The sequence below is a fragment of the Mus caroli genome, unplaced genomic scaffold (genome assembly GCF_978045245.1).
Source record: "Mus caroli unplaced genomic scaffold, Mus_caroli_1 scaffold_19, whole genome shotgun sequence".
In the NCBI taxonomy this organism is placed as follows: Eukaryota; Metazoa; Chordata; class Mammalia; order Rodentia; family Muridae; genus Mus; species Mus caroli.
In genome coordinates this window covers 35,634,573-35,655,008 of record NW_028227274.1, presented here as the reverse complement: position 1 = coordinate 35,655,008, position 20,436 = coordinate 35,634,573, and the positions used below count along the sequence as shown (strand labels likewise).

The 20,436-nt window shown below is 48.7% G+C and overlaps 1 protein-coding gene across 1 annotated transcript; it reads right to left on the bottom strand.

Moving 5' to 3' along the window:
* Positions 1-4,107: 4,107 nt before the first annotated feature.
* Positions 4,108-17,099, bottom strand: Dele1 (DAP3 binding cell death enhancer 1). The gene is made up of 13 exons (XM_021150939.3): positions 16,973-17,099; positions 16,167-16,281; positions 15,967-16,084; positions 14,417-14,561; positions 13,312-13,470; positions 13,008-13,096; positions 12,809-12,905; positions 9,938-10,080; positions 8,556-8,714; positions 8,380-8,472; positions 6,679-6,838; positions 5,469-5,690; positions 4,108-4,875 (listed from the first exon to the last, which is right to left on the bottom strand). Exons 1-12 carry the CDS (start codon positions 17,001-17,003, stop codon positions 5,470-5,472), a joined length of 1,530 nt encoding a protein of 509 aa, XP_021006598.1. The 5' UTR covers positions 17,004-17,099; the 3' UTR covers positions 4,108-4,875; position 5,469.
* Positions 17,100-20,436: the final 3,337 nt, after the last annotated feature.

Below are 20,436 nucleotides of genomic sequence, written 5' to 3'. Positions count from 1 at the left end.
AAACACTAAACCAAACCAGGCAGGGATGACACATGTCTTGGATCCCAGCACTCAGGAGGCAGAGGTGGGCAGATCTCTGAGTTTGGGGCCAACCTAGTCTACAGCGAGTTCCAGGACAGCCAGAGCTACAGGGAGAAACTGTCTCAAACAAACAAAAACAAAACAGAAGAAGCAAACACTAAGCCATTTCATCCATCTAGTCCTAAAACTCCAGTCCGTGGACCCCTGAACTTGGTGTGTAAGCATTTTCGTCTGAGCAGAAGATACAAAGTTCTCATCAGATGCCTAAGGAAACATGGGGCTGTAAAGGTTTATGCAGCACGGCTCCAAGACACTAAACCATTGTTTGAACATTGTAGTTTGAACATTGCACGTTTCAAGCCTTCATTAGAGTGGAGAATGACCTTGAACTCTTGATCCTGCTGACTCTACCTCCCAAGTACTGGGATTACCAGTGTATGACTGTCACAGACAGGTCTCAACTCTTCATTTTATAACCAAGGCTACAGAAAGATGAAACAACAGGTGACTTGCACAAGGCCACATAGCAAGTTTGCAGCAGAGCTAGGGTCTGGGGTCAGGGATTTGGGATTTAATATTCTGCATCACAGTGTTTTTTTGTTTTGTTTTGTTTTTTAATTTTTTAATTTTTAAATTTTTTAAGGATTTATTTTTATTTTATATATGTGAATAAACTGTAGTTGTCTTCAGACACACCAGAAGAGGGCATCAGATCCCATTACAGATGGTTGTAAGCCACCATGTGGTTGCTGGGAATTGAACTCAGGACCTTTGGAAGAGCAGTCAGTGCTCTTAACCGCTGAGCCATCCCTCCCAGCCCTGTTTTGTTTTTTTTTAAAACAGGGTCTTACCAGGCAGTGGTGGTGATTTCCTTTAACACAGAAACACAGACAGACACAGACATAGACACACACACACACACACACACACACACACACACACACACACACACGGCAGAGGCAGGTGGACCTCTGTGAGTTGGAGCCACCTAGTCTACAGACAGCCACTACTACACAGAGAAACCCTGTTTCCAAAAAACACCCACAAACCAACCAACCAACCAAACAAACAAAAGATGATAGGAAAAAAAAAAAAAAAACAAAAAAAAACAAAAAACCAGGGTCTCACTGTGTAGCCCAGCTTGGCCTGGTAGAACAACCTGGGCTTGATCTCACCAAGGTCTGCTTGCCTCTGCCTGCTGAATGCAGGGATTAAGGGCATGTACCATCATGTCTGGCTACTTAACATTTTAATTTTTATTATTTTTAGCAGGGGGGGGGGATGGGTAGGTGTAACCTAGGCTAACTTGGAACGTAACAGTATAGCCATAGACTTGAACACTTGGCAATTCTCCCTCAGCATCCTGAGTGATGTTATCGGATGTGTGAGCTTCCTGGCTTCCATCACACATTCTTAACCGAGGATGTTTGGGCTTCGGAATCTATGAACAGCTAAACTGCAGGCTGAGTGGGGATGGGATACAGTTTCCTTTGGGCTGGAATAGTGTATAGTGCTGTCATCAGATTTTCAACATGGACTCTGACTTCTCTAAGATTAAGGACCACTGCACCCTCCGAGTCTGCCCTCAGCCTTCCCTGCAGAACCCAGAGAAGTCCTGGGCAATGCTGTTTTGTCAGAGTAGGGGTGTGAGGTGAGGGCTGGTGCTGTACCCTGCATCTCGCATCCCTTCCCAGCACGCTGACACCAGCACTTTTCCCCCGTGATAGGCTCCGAGTGAGGCGGTACAGATGATGACAGAACTGGGTGTGCTGAACAGGAAGGTTACAGAAATTTCTTGACATCAGCCAAGATGTCAAAGCTGAGGCTTTGGACATTCTTAAACAAGTTTCCACCAAGATGGGCTCTGTCTTCTGGGAGACAGACAGAGCAGGCGAGCCAGCAAGCACTCAGTTAAATGTCGTCTTAATTTGGAAAGCACAGAGGGACATTTTTTTTTTTTTTAATCAATAGTCAGCCGTTCTCCGGCACCAAGAGTGCGATGCGGTGTTCACTCAGCCTGGGGGCAGCTCAAATTGACAGGCAGACTTCCCGTCTGTCACCCAACTTCAGCTTGGCAGCTCACTGACCCTACCTCTCCTCCGGCTGGAACAAGAATGAGATGGCAATGCTACCCTTGGGACTCTGGAGGGAACCGAATTCCCAAAAAAGACAGGATGGGGGAGGAGGGAGACAGCACAGGACCAACTTTGCACACCATATTTACCTGCCAAGTAGGTCAGCGTTTTCTGGCTCCTCCCAAGAATGCTGTATATTATGTGGGCACGTATAAACATCACTGAATAAACTCGTTTGAGTCAGTTTCTCACTGTAGGCCTTGAACTCAAGACAATCCTCCTGCCTTAGCCTCTTGTGTGCTAAGATTACAGACATAAGACACTACACTTCGCTATATTTTGTATTTTTTGGAAATTTCTAATCATAGAGGAGAAAGGCATAACCATCCATCCATCCCTTCACAGAACAATTATTTAAAGCACTTACTATGTGTGGGCTTGTTTCTGGGCACAGAGTAGATGGGGTTGCATAAAAATCACCATTTGTTGACTAAGCATTTGCTGAGCACCTACTAAGTGCCCTGCACTATATTAGCAATAATGGTCTGATGGTCGCATTCCCTCCACAGCATCATGGCTTCCTGGACAGAGCATCAGAAGAGCTTTGCTCAGAGATCTCATGGCTAATGGACTGTTTCCACAGCTAGGCCTTGAACCTTGCATGCCCCTGCACCCAAGCCAAGCTGGCCCTGCTGTGGGGTCACCTCCCTGCCATCCTCTCACAATTTTCTCTCGGGGCACTGATGAGTCAGTAATAGAATTTCAATGGCGGAAGCACAGCAGTTTTGGGTCTGTCCGTGAAGCCTGTCCCCTGGGGCTGTATTGAGACTGCAGGGACCGTATAGTAGTGGGTTTGTGCTCCCATATCTCTTAAGACTTCTACACTGCTCTACCTTCAGGTGGAGGCTCTTCTTTCTGAGGCTTGAGAGGTGAGCACTACGCCACCCCGACTCGGGTACCCCCATTGTGTTTAGTCCAGCAGGGACTGCGAGGAGGGAGAGCCTTATTGCCCCATCACTACAGATGCCCTGATCCACTGTCTGACAAGCACAGCTGGGGACCCGAACGAATGACCTCAGCTGGCTTAGTGAGACTCCTGGGAATGCTGGTGTTGACAGTTCTCAGGGCTCCCAGGAAGCCTCTGCTGCCTCAGTGAAGAACCTCCATCTTAATGCAGGGTTTCTTGGCACAGCCTCTGCTGCTGTGTGCTGTGAGTCTATAAAAAGAGGACGGCAAGGGCAATGCTTCCCAAACTCATCTGGCCACAGAGACCTTTCTGCTTATTATTTATTTTTGCCACGGAGGTTATTATTATTTATTTTTGCCACGGAGGTTAGTGTACTACAGGGCTTCAAACTCTGAACACGGAGCCCTCGCCTTGCACGGGACGCTGCTCTGAATGTTGGGATGTGACCAGGTGCCCATGTCTAAGGAGCATGGTTTGAGGAAGGCAGCATGTAAGGTGACCAATGGGGTTGAGGACAGTGTGTACAGCAACTGAGAAGGAAGCGGAGAGCAGGGGAGGCACTGGGGCCTTAGGGAAAGGAGGAGCTGGAACACGGTTGTGGAAGCTGGAACACGGAAGTGGGGAGAGGTAGAGGGTAGGCAGCAAAAGAAAATCCTTTCCCTCCTAAAGCCATCTTTGAACTGACCACGCTGGCCAGGCAAGGAGACAGTGGCTGGGAAAGGTAGGGGTGGGGCAGCTGCTGGGAGAGGCAGGGGTGGGGCTGGCCCTCAGTTCCTCTCACCCACTACCCACAACCACATTTCTGCTATCGAACTTGGGCTAATTTCCAGAAGCTGGGGAGCAGCTATTCACAAATTCAGTAATTGGAGTCATTAGTGTTGACTCTGAAGTCATTTTTGTCTAAGTCTCTCTCTTGGAGAGCTTTTAAGACCCTTTAAATTGGTTAATGGAGAGTTTAGAGATGAGGATGGAGCCTCAGCCCAGCTTCCCCCTGCCCATCTCCCTGGCTCTCTCTCCAACACACTCAAGGGCAAGACCGAGAGATAATCTACCATCTGTTTTATTAAACACTTGTATATCCCTACCTGACCTTTCCCCAAAAGAACTCATGGTCTCCACTCTCTGGCTCCAAGACTCCAGGTGCCTAATCTCCACTGATCTGCAGGGTGATGACAATGTTTTCAGATAACAATGCAGTGTGAACTGGTAGACCTGAAGTCTTGGCTGGAGTCACAATGTCAGCTTTGATCCTCATCTTGACCTAGTGACTCCTCTTCTTCTTCTTCTTCCTCCTCCTCTTCTTCTTTTTTTGGGGGGGTAGTGGTGGTGGAGATTTGAGACAGGGTTTCTCTGTATAACAAGCCTTGGCTATCCTGGAACTCACCTGGTAGACCAGGCTGGCCTCAAACTCATAGATATCTGCCTGCCTCTGCCTCCCAAATGCTGGGATTGGGTGTGTCTCACCATGCCCAGCGGCCTGGTGGTTCTTAGGGCCATGGAACTGTGGGCACCAGTCTGTCTTCAGGAACCTAAGCAGGAGTAAGATTCTTTCTACGGTGAAATGGCTGCATCTCAATGCAGCTCCTTTAAGGCAGGAGCCCTCAGTCACCACTGAGGAGATGTGGTAGACATCCAGTCACTGCTTCCAGGAGGCGCAGCCAAAGCCCGGGTCTTTACACACGGTCCTCTCCCTTATGGTGCCGGGGAGGTGCTGATGGTTCCTGGGAAGGTAAGTAGTGAACTGGCCTCTTCTTTGGGACTCAAATTGTGGTATCTCTGAGAACTCTCAGGCTCCATCTTTAAGGAGGAGGTCTGAAAAAAAGTCAGGCAGACACAGCAAGCATCAGACAACCCCTCCTTTCCACGTCAAAGATGAAAATGACTGAGCCCATTGGGGAAGAACAAGGCGAGAAGACTGGCACTGCCAGGACTTCCCAAGCTTCGGCCACTCATGGACACATCTCCATACCTTTGCCATTATATAGTAAACATGTTACTAAAGCAAAGCACCTTGATAACATGCCGTCATGTAAGCTATCAGGGGCATGCACACACCCAGGGTTGTTGGCAAACTATGGTATGGTCTAAGGTGAGAGGAACCGGAGGCACAAGAACAGAGGTTAGCTATTTGCTCAAAAACAAAGGTGAAGGTGACAAACTGGGGGTCCTAGAGTTTCTGAATGAATATTTTGACTGCATTTGAGGCTTATGTGGAAAGAGGCCCAAGGCTCAAGTGGAGAAAAAGCCAAAGTCACCAATTAGCCATGCACTTGAAATAGGTGGGCGCCTGAGCACCAGTTAGAATTGCTACCCTAGGCTGTACTAACAGCCGATCTCTGCCACCCAGCCTCCAGACATCCTCTTTCTTTCCCCCCAGGCACAGCCAGGGCTGCATTCAATCTTACCTTAGCCAAAACCCAGTCTTACGAGACTCCTTTCCAAGGATGGTATAGCTCTGCTGGGGGCACCATGGCTGGCTCCAAGATGGCCACTTCTGCAGAGGAGGCCGAGGTTCCCAGTGCTTGAGGCATGAGGGAGGCCTGAGGCACCAGCCAACAGGGTGTTCAGGCTGCAGAGGGAGGGGCTGGAGAAAGACTTCAGTCCTGTCGTGGCCAGGTGGCTCGGCCCTGAGGCAACAAAAAGAGGTGACAGCAATGCTCAATCGTCAGTCCTCAGATGGGGGTTAGGTGGGTGGGTGGAGTGGGCTTTGTCGGTTTGTTTGATTGCAGCAGGGTCTCTACATAATACTGCCTGTCCTGGAACTTACTGTGTAGACTATACTGGCCTCAAACTCAGAGATGGGCCTGACTCTGTCCCTAGGCCTGGGATTAAAGATGTAACCCACCTTGCCTGTAGGGCAGAGGGTCTTCTTAAAGGACCTGGCTCCCCTGGAAGACTTACTTTGTATACAGCGTTCTGCCTGCATGTATGCCTGCAGGACAGAAGAGGGCACCAGATCACATTATAGATGGTTACAAGCCACCATGCTGTTGCTGGGAATTGAACTCAGGATCTCTGGAAGAGGAGTCAGTGCTCTTAACCTGAGCCATCTCTCCAGCCCCCTTCCCTGGAATTTCTAATGGGGCCCAGCCCCAGTAACTCAGAAGTGAGTGGGGCTTTCACTGCCCTAGAGAGGTAGTGCGGCCAGCCTCAAGATATTGGCTCTCTTAAAAAGTCATGACAGCAACCATCATTTACTGGTTTATTGAACACTTACTGTGTGCTATACTCTTCTGTGATTATTTTCCTAAGGCAGTTTCTTGCTGCTACTCAAGCTGACTGGGAATGCATGCCTCAGCATGCCCAATGTGACTCCTGGCATGTACCACCACGATGGGTGTGCTGAGCCCTTTATTTGCCTTGAAATTTAGTGCTTGCAACAAGCCAAGGAGTTAAGTTCTACTGTTCCTCTGATTGTTAGAGAAGAAACTAAGGCTCAAAGGCACGGAGTTCCTAGTTCAGTGTCAGCAGAGGTGAAAACACCCGTTTACATCACTCTGAAAGCTGGCCTTCTAACTCCTGCTAGGGCAGGACCGACAAGGAGACCTGGGGCTTCTGCCCTCTTTTGTCGAAAGACACTAAGCTCAGGAGGAAGCAGGCCTCGGTTTGTATTACCTGCTGCTTCCACGTTAAAGAGGGTCCGAAGCCTCTCCCGGGCAGGTTCATTCCCCATAGCTGCTGCCTGCTGGTAGCACTTCACGGCCTCTCCTAGATTCCTCTGTGCACCAAGGCCCTTCTCATAGCAAATTCCCAAGTGGAATCTGCTCTGAGAGTCCTAAAGGAGAAGACAGACAAACTGAAGAAGTGGAATGCTCAGTCAGGAGCATTTGTGGTCCATCATCCACGAAGCCTGCCACATTCCAAGCTCCTTGATCATGAAACGCTAGAGGCCCGGTGCTTGCCGAAGGAGTTAGGTTCCTCTACCCAGGGAGACTCTACCCCAGCAGCATGAGGGCTCTTGTGGAGACTGGATGAGAAAGACTGCAGAAGGGTTCAGCTCTAGATGAAAAGTGACCAGCAGGCGAGCCTGCAGGGAGGTTTCCCAAAGCCAGGGCTGACTCCCTGACTTAGCCTGAGAAGACTATAAAACAGAAACCACAACACAAGCATGTCATTGAGGCTCTGCCTCTGACCTGTGGCTCTGTCTCTCTCTCTCTGTATCTCTCTGTCTCTGTCTGTCTCTGTCTCTGTCTCTGTCTCTCTCTCTCTCTCCTCACTGATATGACGCTTATCTTTGAGACAGAACAAGTAGGCATTAGGAGCCTGGCTAGCGTTCCGGGCTTCTGACCTAGGTCCCTAAGTTTCTTCACCTATGGACCGAGGTAACAGAAGCACTGCCTGCTTAGGTTGTCACTGCATGAAAAATGCTTAGGTTAGTGCCACTAGCATCAGATTCCCTTCTGGCTATGCACAACACGGAGCTCTCAGCCCTTACTAGAGAGCTCTTACCATATTTAACAAAGAGAAGCAGTGCTGCCCTATGCAGAGAAATGACACTGCGCACGCTGCTTGCTTCAATCCACGACTCCTGAGCCTTCTATACCATGGAACATGCATCCTGATCTGATACACTCCAAGAATGCAACGAACCACAGATCACCTTGGCATTTCCCAGGGGTTAAAAAGCTCTGAGATTGTCTACACAAAACAACTGTTAGTGCTCCTGAAATCTGAGTGATCATTCCCCTGGCGTTCTTCATCAACATCCCATGGATCTAGTGCCCCATGGAACAAACTGGGTAATGCCACTTGAATGCCAACACCCAGGTTAGACAACTAGGTAGCCCTCTCTCCCTTTGTCTCTGACTTCCCCACCATGATGGCTGGTCACAGACACAGCTTCCAGGCAGCTCTCTCATGCCTGTCACCTTGGTCGGATACTCCCACCAGCCCCGAGAAGTGGCAGACAGCGGACAGTTAAGGTGGGCATTTTATGCTTGTTTTAAAGGTGATGAAGCAGGTTTGAATCAAGAAGTGATGGATGCCCGGATGTGTGGTGCGTGTGCAGGACCAGGCCCAGTGGCTGGTAGAGAGGAGCCCTGCTGGGCCACACACCGAAGGAGAGCAAGTATTCCCACCTCAGCTGAACAGTCTCCCCACCTTTAACCTCAGCACCCCAGTGGCCCTGTCCGAGGCTGCACAGTGGAGCAGTGGAAGCCATGGCATTATTGATCAGCATTATTGACAGGATTATTGAATCAGCCCAAAGGCTCCTAGAAAACATATCATAAGCTCAGAGCTCAGAACCAGTTTCCAAATCCCTTTTCTTATCAGACTTGATCCCCAGAATGCACGGACCAGAGACCTCACACGTACCCCATTGCTGGCCGCCAGCCAGAGGTATTTTACTGCTCTCTGTTCATCCAGGTGTGGTTCCTTAGTAAGGAGCACCCCAAGGAAAGCTTGGGCCTGTTGGGGAGGAATGACAAGGCACCTTGGTCACTTTCAGGCTCTGATACTGCACTAAGATAGATCCCACCAGAGGCACTCACCTCGGTCAAGCCAGAGTCTGCAGCCTGCTTCAGCAGAGAGACTGCCCTCTCTCGCTCAGGGTCTGACAAAGAGCCTGGACTTTGCAACAGGCACCTGGCATAGCGGTACTGAGCCAGGCTGTGGCCCTGGATGGCAGCCAGATAGTAAAAGAGGATAGCCTGGGGCAATGGGAGAGATAACCAGATTGAATGCAGGTAACTTGCCTCTTTGAAATTTTAAAAATCATTCAAATAAATTCATAATCATTATGTCAGGTAAATGCTGGTAAGTCAAAATTTAAAAACAGAAATCCGAAAGACGACAGTAAAACCCCAGGATATCCTGCCTTCTAAAGAACACTAGGAGAAATCCGAAAGACGACAGTAAAACCCCAGGACACCCTGCCCTTCTAAAGAACACCAGGACTTTCTCAGGCTTTTCTGATCTGCTGTCTTTTTGAGAGGAGGTCTTGATACAGAGCTCTATATCAAGAGTTCTTTATCAGCAGATCTGTTACTATCTGTAGAACTCCCAATTGGCCTCAAATGTGTGGAGATCCTCCTGCCTCAGCCTCCAGAGCGATGGAATTATAGGTATGTGTTACCATGGTCAATTAAGATATTCTTTAATTAAAATTTTAGTATATAGGCTTCCAAGTTTTTTCCCATGGATGAGTTACATACATTGCACACTATGTGTAAAATTATACAAGTATGATTGTGTACATGTCTCTATATATTGCATATATATCTTTTTTATTGTTTTTATTTTGTGTGCATGGGTGTTCTTCCTGCATGTATGTGTGTGTACCATGGCTGTATGGTGCCTGTGAAGGCCAAAGAGGACATCAGATCTCCTGGAATTGGAGTTACAGATGGTTGTGAGCCACCATGTGGGTGCTGGGAATTGAACCCGGGTCTTCTGAAAGAGCAGCTAGTCGGCTTAACTGCTGAGCCATCTCTGCAGTCCTTGTATGTTTATGTATGAGTACACACTTGTACAGTGAAAGAGACATAACAGTACACTTGGAATGTCTTTGCCTGTCTACTTAGATCTGATATATCATGACTACAGTCCCACAGACATAAAACAACATTAAGTTGATTCTTCCCCTTCCTTTCACATACAGCTCAACAAAATATTTTACATATGACACCCTTGAATATCTATCTTTCTGTCTTAAAATTAATTTCTTAATCAGGGCAGGGAATCTAGGTTCTGGGAAGGCAAACCGTCTGCACCCCCTGAGTGCTGAGTATGTTTCTGTAAGTTAGGAAGATCTTACTTTGGACTAACAGCTGGGCTCCAACAGACCCAGACCCAGGCAGAGAAGTGGAACTATGATCCCCTTCTGCTTACTGTTCAGTTTTTGAGCTCACTGGGTCTGGGGATGAAACGGTACCTTGCTGAGGTCCCTGGGGGTGCCTCTGCCATGCTCGAGACACAGGCCCACATTGTACTGTGCTTTGCTGTAGCCACGGTCTGCAGCTTTCTGGAAGTAGGAAAAGGCTGCCGTGTAGTCCCCCGTCTTTATGTTCTCTGTCCCTGTAGGAAAGCATGGAGCACAAACACAGTTCCCACGGAGACCTTCTATATCCCCAACCACGCCCTCGTGGCTGCTCATCTCCTCCCAGAATCCCTCTTTTCTTCAGTGTGCAACACTTACTTTTCCAATTGGTTCACTGGGGGGTAGTGGTCAGGGACTTGGTGCCAGAGATTGGTGGCTCTGCTTGCTTATCTGGCCAATAGTTCTGGTGCCTTTTGGGAATAACTCCTCCCTCCTCCCCAGGGCTGTCCATCAATCACTGTGCTGGTCCCCATCAATGAGACTTTGTCAGGGGTGTGAATCTTAACCAGGGTGACAAGATTCTCACCGAGAGGAAAGAACCCCTAAGTAATTTTGACAGCAGCGACCTTGAAACACTATCAGTGCTGGCCCCTGGGTCTCAGGAGCATCCCTGGCTCCTGTCCCCCTGAGGCTCAGTAGGTCACGAGATCCCAGAGATTCTTGAGCTTATGTTAGCCAGAGAAGGGTTCCACAGTGCACTGGAACCCCACAGGTGATCCTGCTCAGCTAGTCTTACGGGGTAAGGAGGACCCTTAGCAGAAGATGGCCCAATGCCTGACTGACATGCAAACCCCAAAGCCAGGGCCCTTTGCTTTGCCCAGGCATTAAAGAAAAAGCCAAGACTCAACTTTAGCAGCTTTTATCTTTGCTCAAACTGAGTCCTGCCTGAACCCCTGTGTTCTGAGTCTGTTGCCAGGCCTCCCATCGTTTCTGTTCTAGAACCTTCAGACCACACTCGGGGTTTAAACTCTTTTTAGCACTTTCCCAATATACCAAACCTTTGTCTGCGGATGCAGCTGTTACAAAAGAATGAGCCCTGTCTCCTCAGTTATACTGTAAAATCCTCGAGGCAGGCAGAACAAGACCGGAGAAGTAATTTCGCATGGGATGAAAATTCTACATAAATGCAAAATATGATTATAGCTTGTGCTGCCTTTGTGCTCTGCCACAGGGCTCAGCACTTGCTGAATAAATGAATAAATGAATGGAGGAACGGCATGAGGGTTCTGAGGAGAGCCTGCCCCTCCAAATCACAAAAAGCCGCATTCCTTCAGCAAGCCAAGTTCCAGTCACTTCCCTGGCCAGAGTTCACGGATTCCATGTCCTTGGGAAGGAGACACGAGGGGCAGAAGAGACCCCCTGTTCACCAGTAACCTGATTCTCCTACTCCTCTGGTCTCTGCTTCCTCTGGTCATGGCTGAGCCCTCATCACATCTTGCTCAGTGCTCAGCACATCTTCCTGCCTGGTCTCCCATTTCCCTTCTGGCCCGAGTCAATCCATGCTGCTCTGTAAACAGCCACACGAATCACGTGACCCTCCATCCTTCTTCATGCTTCAGCAGCTTCCTGGCTCACTTACAATCTCTACTCTCTTCCTGGGCTCAGAAAACCTTCTGTGATCTGGCTCCTGCCTGCTTCTCTGACATTGTCATCTGTCTAGCCTTTCTGCGTTCGCTAAGTTCCAGCCACACCCACCTTCCTTTTACCCCTAAACAAGTAAAACTCAAGGTTGCCTCAGGGCCTTCGCTCTCACTTTTCCCTCTGCTGGAAAGCTTTCTCCAGATGGGCACAAACGTAGCTTGCCTTTGTCAGGCGGGCTGCAGCTCAGGATCTCCCTCCCGGCATACTTCTACATGAGAAGTAGTTCCTTTCCCAAGTTACTAAAACATCCCCTTGTTCAATATCTTCAAACCATTTATCATCTGAGATTCTTTTTATTTGCCATATCACTGCTTTTCATTTTTGACCCAGGGCCTCACTCTGTAGTCCTGTCTGTCCTGGAACATACTAAATAGACCAGGCTAGCCTGAAATTCGAAAGATCTACTTGTCTCTGCCTCCAGTGTGTTGGGACTGAAGTTGTACACCACTACACCTGTCCAGTTTACTACTTATTATCCTTCAGTTCACATGCAAATACCATGAGAGTAAAGAACCACTATATCTCTAGGACCTAGCTCTAGCAAATGGTGTACACACAGTAAATAGTCTCTAAACGAGCCCTGCTCTCTCCCCCATCAACTACTAGACCCCATCAGGTCCTGCTGGGAATTCGGGGCTTCACCTTAGATGGCTAGAGACAGGAGCCAAGTTACCAGAGGACCCGGACAAACTGCTGAGTCTTGTGACAAACTGCTGAGTCATGTACAGTCCCTAGATTTAATAAGGGTTTGTTCCCATAATGCACTTGGGGCCTGCTGTGAACTGCAGGAGCCTACTCTTCTCTAAGCATGGCAGAGAATGCTGGGTGCCCTCTAAAATTATTTTCTACAGCCTACACAGGACAGAATTTTCAAGGAAGGACATGGCCATCTGACTGAAGACATTTCTCAGCCTCCTCTATAAACAGATGGCCGATAAGTCGACCTTGTGGCTTATAAACCTCCATAAAGGGCAACTTCAAGGTCATGCCCTTAAAGGAAAGGAGTGGTCCTCTAGCTTAGTGTGTCCTCCCTCCCTGATGCCAAGGATATATACAGGAGAGCAGATGCTAGAGTGACTAAGACAGAACTCAGAGCCTAGTTTAGATTGGCTGAACCTTTATGAGCAAGGATGGATCTCTGACCTCACTGAACCACCATGCCATGTCTGGTCTACCTACCCAAGAGAAGATAAACCTCTCGTTTAAACCACTCTCTACTCTGACTGCGTCCCACCCACCCTTTTCATTCCTCATCCCCCTTCCTCCAGGCAGGGAACCAGGTACCCAGGAAGTTGAAAGTGATGGCTACACTGAGCTGAAAGAGTTGCTGAATGGAAGTCACAGCCTCCTCCAGAGGAAGAGCCTTGGCCTTGTCTTGTTCCTGGAGGAGAAAGAGAAAGCAGCATCAGGGTATGGTTCCCTTGGATCTATCACCTGCCCCAAGGGTGGAGTGGGCATCCAGGGTACCAAACCCAGACCATACATTTTTTCCTCCAGGGGGATGGGCCTCGGCTGCCTTTGCCTGGGATGTGAAGTCCCTGCTAGCATGCAGGAAGTCAAAGTCACTGGGCTCTGCAAGGGAAAAGCCAACACTCAGGTGGTCAGAGAGAGAAGGGTGTGACATCTCCCATCTCTCTCCCAGTCTGCCCTGTCTATGTCCAGTAACTCTTAGCCACCCCATTAAGCAAGAGGACTCAAAGGAATGACAACTGGTTACCTGGACATAGAGAGCAACAGAGGTCCATCTACCAGCCCCTGCCCCCTGAAGATATTAGGTAAGGTTGTACCTTCTTCAGGCAGATTCAGAAGTCCAGATCTCAGGGAGCTATCTGAGGGAAGGCACTGGGAACGAGCTGAGGGTTCTTCCTGGCCCTGCCTTGGTTCCCTGAGGCCAGTGTTCCTGGGAGCTGGGCAGTCAGGACTGGGAAGAACATGCCTCCGAAGTGCTGGAGAGAGTCAGCAAGAAGTCACCTGAGAAAGGGATCGTTCTGGGGGAGCAGGGGGCACTTTCCAGTCAGTCCCTCTGAGATCTGGGAGGCCAGAAGAAGAATTGTGAAACTCATAAGACACTTCCCTTCCTCTTGTCCTTTTCCACTTTGGCTGGCCTTCCTCTACAGGGAGCTGTATTTATGCTGTCGTCCTGTCCTGAGCACAAATCATTTGAATTCTTACAGTGGTAGGGAGTACCTATCTCATTCACCATCATAGCCTATCATCCAACTCTCTGCTTAATGCTAACACTGACAGTCTGCTAGACAGGACAAGAATTTATACTCCAAACAACAATAACCAAGGGTATGTATACGATGTGCTAGGCACACTGCTAAGTCCTTGACACATAGCAACTCATTTGGTCTTGCCAAAGAATCCCTAGAGTATCACTTTTACTATTATTCCATTTTACAGATGAAGAAACTGAGGTATAGGGAGATTAAAACAGATTTCTTCAGGAACACAAAAGTAGTTAAGTAAATAGTAGTTGTGGGATTTGAACTCTTACAATCCAACTCCAGAGCCTCAATTATGGGCTATAGGCTTTCTGAACACAACCAAAATACATACGTCAGTAGATGCAGTTACTGACGCGCGTGACCTTAGGACGGAACCTAACTAGTTGAGGATTGGGCAGGAAGCCACACCCAGGGTCTAAAGCAGCCTAGGTCTTGGGGCTTCCTCTCTGGGAGGTGACAGAAGGACACCGAGGAACACTTAGGGGCGGCAGGGCCCACACCCAGTGTGCACAGCATTTCCCCACTTCTCTTCCTCTGACTTTAGATAGGAAACGCAAGCAGCCACTGATGGCTCTCTTCCTGAGGTGTAGCCAGAGATACTTCCTGGCCCAGAGAAAACTCCCAGCCTGCCCCAGTTGCCCCTTGAGGACTGAGAACTCACAGGAGTGTGGGTGCCACCAGGAAGAGGAGAGGAAGCGGTACAGGGGACTGTGCCAAGAGCGTTCAGCTGGCTGAGGTCCTGCTACCAGAGGGGCGTGGAAGTGGATCTGCCTCGCCAGGTGCAAGGCCAGCACCGCCAGAGTGCCCTGGAAAGAAAGCAGCCCATTAGGAACACGGCCCCCACTGGCCATTCATCATCTGCCCTGTAGCTTTTCCTGACTAACAGGGGCAGCGCCACACCATGTTCTTTCATAGCACTTGAGCCTGGCCTTTGGTGTTCTGAAGTCCTTCTCAATTACTCACTTAGGGTCTGTCACTCCTGTTTAGTCTGTAAGCAAGACAGAGGCAGGACCATGCACATTCTGGTATCCCTGGAGCCCAGGGCAGTGTTACGTGAAAGTAGGCGCCTGAAAGAAATGCATGCTGAATGCATGTGCCAGCAAGTGACAGAACAAAAGGGTCTAGGCAGGCACAGAGATGCTGTGGTAACCAGGAGCTTAGCCTAAAATCCAGGGACAAGTCAGAGCACCCAACCAAGCCACAAGAGCATACGTGTACAAGTGCAAGTTTGAAAAGGTGACACAGAAGAGCTGGGCTAGCTCCTATCCTAAGGGCTGCTTGCTTGCCCCTATCTTCCTGGGCTGGGCTGGAGATACCCCAATACTTCTTCGTTGCTACAGGAACTCTGCATCATAGCAAATGAGACAGAAGCTCTTGGGGTTGGGGATTTAGCTAAGTGGCAGAGCGCTTGCCTAGCAAGCACAAGGCCTTGGGTTTGTCCTCAGCTCTGAGAATGCCCTAGTGAGACCTAATGTTTGTTCTTTTTTTTTTCATTTTGTTTTTCGAGACAGGGGTTCTCTGTGTAATTCTGGCTGGCTCGGCACCTACTCTGTAGACCAGACTGGCTTCAAACTCAGAGATCCATCCGTCTCTGCCTCCTGAGTGCTAGGATTAAAGCCATTCACCACTACCACTCAGCACGACACTTGATGCTTGTGATACATTCCCGACCTTAAAGATCAAGTTCAACAAATATTTATCGAGCAGCTATTATGCCTTAGACTCTGAATCAGGTGATTCTACAAGATATACTTGCTGACTACGTGGTACAGCTTGAACGTGTCTGGTTCTACCACGTAAGAGCCATGTGGCCTCAGGTATATTGCTAACATTCCAAAGCCTGAGTGTCCTTGGGTATGGAATGAAGGTTAAATCTCCCTTGCAAGATTTCTGTAAATATTAAACAAGATAATGTATACATAACAGTTAAGGTTGATAAGTCATGCTATCTATCAGATATTTATTATCATTTGTGCTAACCTCCATGAAGGTAAGAATTATTATTTTCCTTGTTCTCTACTCAGAAGTATTAAACAAATGTCTGTCAAATGGAGAAGAATAAACGCATGGCAGAGGCTAGAGGTGCAGCAATGTCTCCATGAATGTGCTCGGGGCCACAGGCCTCACTATATGAATATATGTTAGCCTTGTTTCTAGGCTAGGATGCTCTCCCATGCAAGCTCACTCTGTTCAAGCCTGGGGAAGCCTTACCCATGAGATGGCGTCCCGCAATGTGTTTGGGGAGACATGAGCAGACATCCAGTGAAAGGCATCTTTCCATCCACAGCACTTTGGGTCCCTGCTCCTCTTTGAACCGTGGGAGCCTGATCTAGATGGTGCATTTAGAGACTATTAAGTTCTGTACACGGTGGGAACAGGAGGCCACATGTGACAGAAAGTCAGTCTCTTACCTGTCAAAGCTGAGCCTAGGGAGGGGCAGGGTAGGGGAGGTTGTCTGAGGCCCATCTGAACTGGTGGGTTTGGGCGTTACCCCTCGGAAGCCAGGTCCCAGCAGGCGGGGAAGAGCTGTGGGGACAAGGGACAGTCACACCATCAGGGAGGGATCGAAGTAAAGAGGGCATTCACAATCTTCCCTCCAGTCTTTGAGGAAGCCTTATCCTGAGAGCCCCCGGAATCACTGACATTGTCTGTGCAGTTATTTGCAGGGGATGGAACCCAAGACTTTCACCATTCTAGACAAGCCCTCTACCACTGAGCCTGCCCCTCTAACCCTTGAAGTAGTTCTTAAACAAGGGTATAGACAGAAATCTTTAGGGTAATGGGGGATCCCAGGGTAACAACACCCCAGAAAGATTAAACAAGATAAATAAAGCAAGACCCTTAAAGATGTAGCATGTTTATTTTGATAATTTTCTCCTGGAGTAGCTACTTATGTCCTAGAACCATATACAGTCTCAATCTAGTGAGCACGTGTCTCTAAATGCCTCCTCTTTCCATTGGCTTTCTTTCATTGACTCCTCCCTTTTAGGGCTCCACCCATCCCCTTGGACCTAAGCTCCACCTTCTTCCCACTTTGTCCTACCACGTTTCAAATCCCAACGGCTCCGGACGCCTGAATGGAGCCTCGCTCCCTCTGGCCCGCCCTTTCCAGATCTAAGCCCACCCACTGGCGCTATGGCGGCCTTCCCGCGGATCGCGGCGCACTGCGGGTATGAATCCATTGCCTGCAGGACTTCGCCTTGCAGACGGCCCCTACCTCGCCCCAGGATCCCTGTCAGGCGCCACATGTCGTGGCCAGCACCATAGAGCCTGCAGCCGAGGGATCGAGGCCCAAAGGACGGGACAGGGACCAGAGTGGCCGCCGCGCTGTCCCCAGCGGCCGAGTCCCCAGCCAGCCAATCAGCAAGGAGCCCTGCCGGAAGGATGACGCTCTAGGAAGGAAGTGGCCATCGGATGGGGCGGGCTTGGCGCTGGCGAGGTGAGAGCTCCAAACTTGAAGCGGCGCCAGGGCCAAGGTGTCGTCCTCTGTCGCCATTGCAGGAGCTGCGAGGGTGCGCGAATCCGAATGGTGGCTGATTGGTGAACTTTGCCCCCAGGTTCTAGCTCTGGCCCGTTTTTTTTTTCTCTTTACATTTAGGCTGTAGGCAGAGGAAATCCTCGTTAGCGGCCGGACAAGAATTCTAGCTCAGTTAACAGTTAAGGCCTTCTCCCACCCCGCTTCTCAGCCACAAACTGTTGTTACATTAGGAATCTCACCAGAAACCCGTTTTCAGGTGAAGGACGTGTACTCAGCCCCTTGTGGCGCCTGGTTTTACTTGATCACATTGTAATTCCATCCTAGGAACCACCCTATAAGTTCACTTAACAGAGAGAAGTGGAATAGTTCTTAGCAACCTTTTGCAATGTAACTTAACCACCAAAGAGATATCTGGCTAATGGCTAATATGGCAGCTCTCGAGGAGTCCGTATTTACACGTTGGTATGTATTGCTTTTGTTTCCGTGTGCACCTTCTACACCTCCTGTGTATGCCTACGTTTAAGTTATCTAAAAATAAAACCTCCAGCTCTTCTTCACAGTGGCTAGTCTCAAAGCCTTTGAGAGGCTGCTCCTCCCAAAATACCTTTCAAGGATTCACTGGCCCTGGTCAGTCTGAGCTTCGAGTTCAGTTTCAGCCAATGGTGGTTTTCGTAAACTGGTCCCACTTTCAGGACTCTGGAGTCCTATGGAAAAGAAAACAAAACCGTAAGGTGTTCAGACTTCCTCTCGCCTTCCCCCCGGAGTGTGTAACTTTTAGGTGGGTGGAAGTGTCTGGGATAAAGGAGTACTGGATGTACCTAGTCTGAGACCCAGGCATGTGGTGTGAAAGTCGTGTTGTTTATCTGTGAAATGCTTTCAAGCCATATGTCAGCCACCGTTCTAGGCTAAGAGAAGACAGATTGATAAAGAGCATTTGTGGTCTTTGAAAATGGCTCCGGTACATTAAGATTAGACTAAAGTAGGGTGTGGTGACATAAGGCTTTAGACGTGGAGGCAGGAGCATTAGTTCAAGGTTGTCCTCAGCTATATAGACCTAGGCCAGCCTGGGCTACATGAGATCCTGTCTCAAGGAGTGGAATCTGACACAGCCTTATAGTTCCAGTTCCAAGAGTGGGGAGGCTGAGATAGGAGGAACTCAGATTCAAGGCATAATGAGTCCAGGCAATTCTGATTTTTATAGTGAGATTCTGTCTCAGAAAACAAAGAACTGTGTTGTAGGGCTGAAGTTGTATGTAGCTCAGTATAGCCAGGCCAGGCCAGTCCTTCACAGGGCCAAGGTCAGTCGCAAAAGGGCTCTAGTCCCACAAATACCAGCTTTCTGATTTCCTAGCTTTGTTACTGTTGCAGGGTTCTTAAGCACACACACTAAGCCTTTTATCTGGAATGTAGGGGAAAACAATACCTTCTGCAGCCTCCAGAGTGAAAACAACAGAAATGTCTACATAAGTCCTGGGACATAGAAAGTGCTCAAGAAATATAAATTAGTATTTTTTTTTTTTTTTTTTTTTGGTTTTTTTTTCGAGACAGGGTTTCTCTGTGTAGCCCTGGCTGTCCTGGCACTCACTTTGTAGACCAGGCTGGTCTCGAACTCAGAAATCCGCCTGCCTCTGCCTCCCGAGTGCTGGGATTAAAGGCGTGCGCCACCACACCCGGTTTATAAATTAGTATTAATTATAGTAGTGGAAGGTGTGGGCAGGGAACTGTAAATAGTATTTCAGTAGAAGCCTGAAAGGTGGAGGTGGGGAGAATGTATCGTGGAAGGATTTAGACGTGTGGTTTGCCTTTGAGTTGGGCCTTTAAACACAAATTTACTGGGAGAAGGGGAAAGGCATTTCGAGCAGAGGAAACCCAATGAGAGTCCAGGAACGTGAATGTGGGGAACTATTCGGAAATGTTCTTTCTTGGGGAATTGGGACACCTTTCGTAGGCCATGTGCTGCCTGAAATAAACCCACAAGTGTGCTGGCTTGGCTCTGTTCTCCTGGGACTTCTGTGTTCTTCTTCCTCTCAGCTTGTCTCTAGTTGGCTTCCTTCCGCAAGGCTCAGCCAGATCTCAGGTCTGCGATGAGGACTCCCCAACTGCTGGAGCCTCACTTCTCCGCTTTCCCCAATCCCTGTAGCACTTAATTTTTACTACACAGTTTAGCAGTAATTATATGTTGTCCCGTTAGTTAATTATCTCATCTGTGTAAGTGTAGTCTCCCCAGTCCTCTCCCTCAGGGCAGGGGTGGCATCTTCCCATTTTATGTCCCACACGGGACTTAACCCACACGTCAGCCCACAAAATGTTTACACAGCGTCTCTTAGCCACACACAGCCAGAAGGACCAGACCCTAACCGTGGAATTACTGATTCGAGAAAAAAAACGTGTTCATTCTACATACTTGCATTTAGGTTCCAGTCTGTATGCAGTTAGTTGGAGGGATCTGAGAGGGAGAATAATGTATCCGCCCCCATTTATAAAATGGCATCATGTCCAGGGGTGGTGGCACAGCACCCTCAGTAATCCTAATACTTGGTCAACTAAAGAGAGTTCAAGGCCAGACAGATAATTAGTAAGACTAGTAGGCTTCAGGACAACGACATGGCTATCAAATCCATGAGCTCAGCAGCTGTGGTTACCTGCCCAAGAGCAAACCAGCTAAACTTCTGAAATAGCTCAGAGAGGCGCTCTCCAGACCCCACCCCTTATTTGAGGAACTGTTGGTGGATGATACCTGCTGAGAGAGGGGAAATATTTGTATTTTCAAGGGTGTGGTTCCGAATGGGTTTCCCATGCTGGGGGGTGGGGGGAAGAAGGGAGGAACATTTTCCTCCCAGAATCTTAGGAACATCAAGAGACTACTTGATGTGAGTTGTGTGGAGGTCTTGGGAATCCTCACATCCATTCGCTTGCTCAGGGCCACTCACAGCAACACTGTGGGAGCGGTTCTGACTTTCACCTCAGTCACTTTCTTCTGCTGTCCTCACTCTGTTTTTGGATCATGGCCCAAAATCAAGTTGATTCAGTCCTTCAAAGACCAGCTGTTGTCATTAAGAACCTATTGTCTAGATACCAAGTAAATCACTTCTCCTGATGTGTATCTGAGCCATTCTGTTCCCACAACAGGGACTATTGTAGACATTTGTTGTTGCCTTTATTTTTGTAGACAATTTTAATTTGTACTAATGAAGTTTATGAGA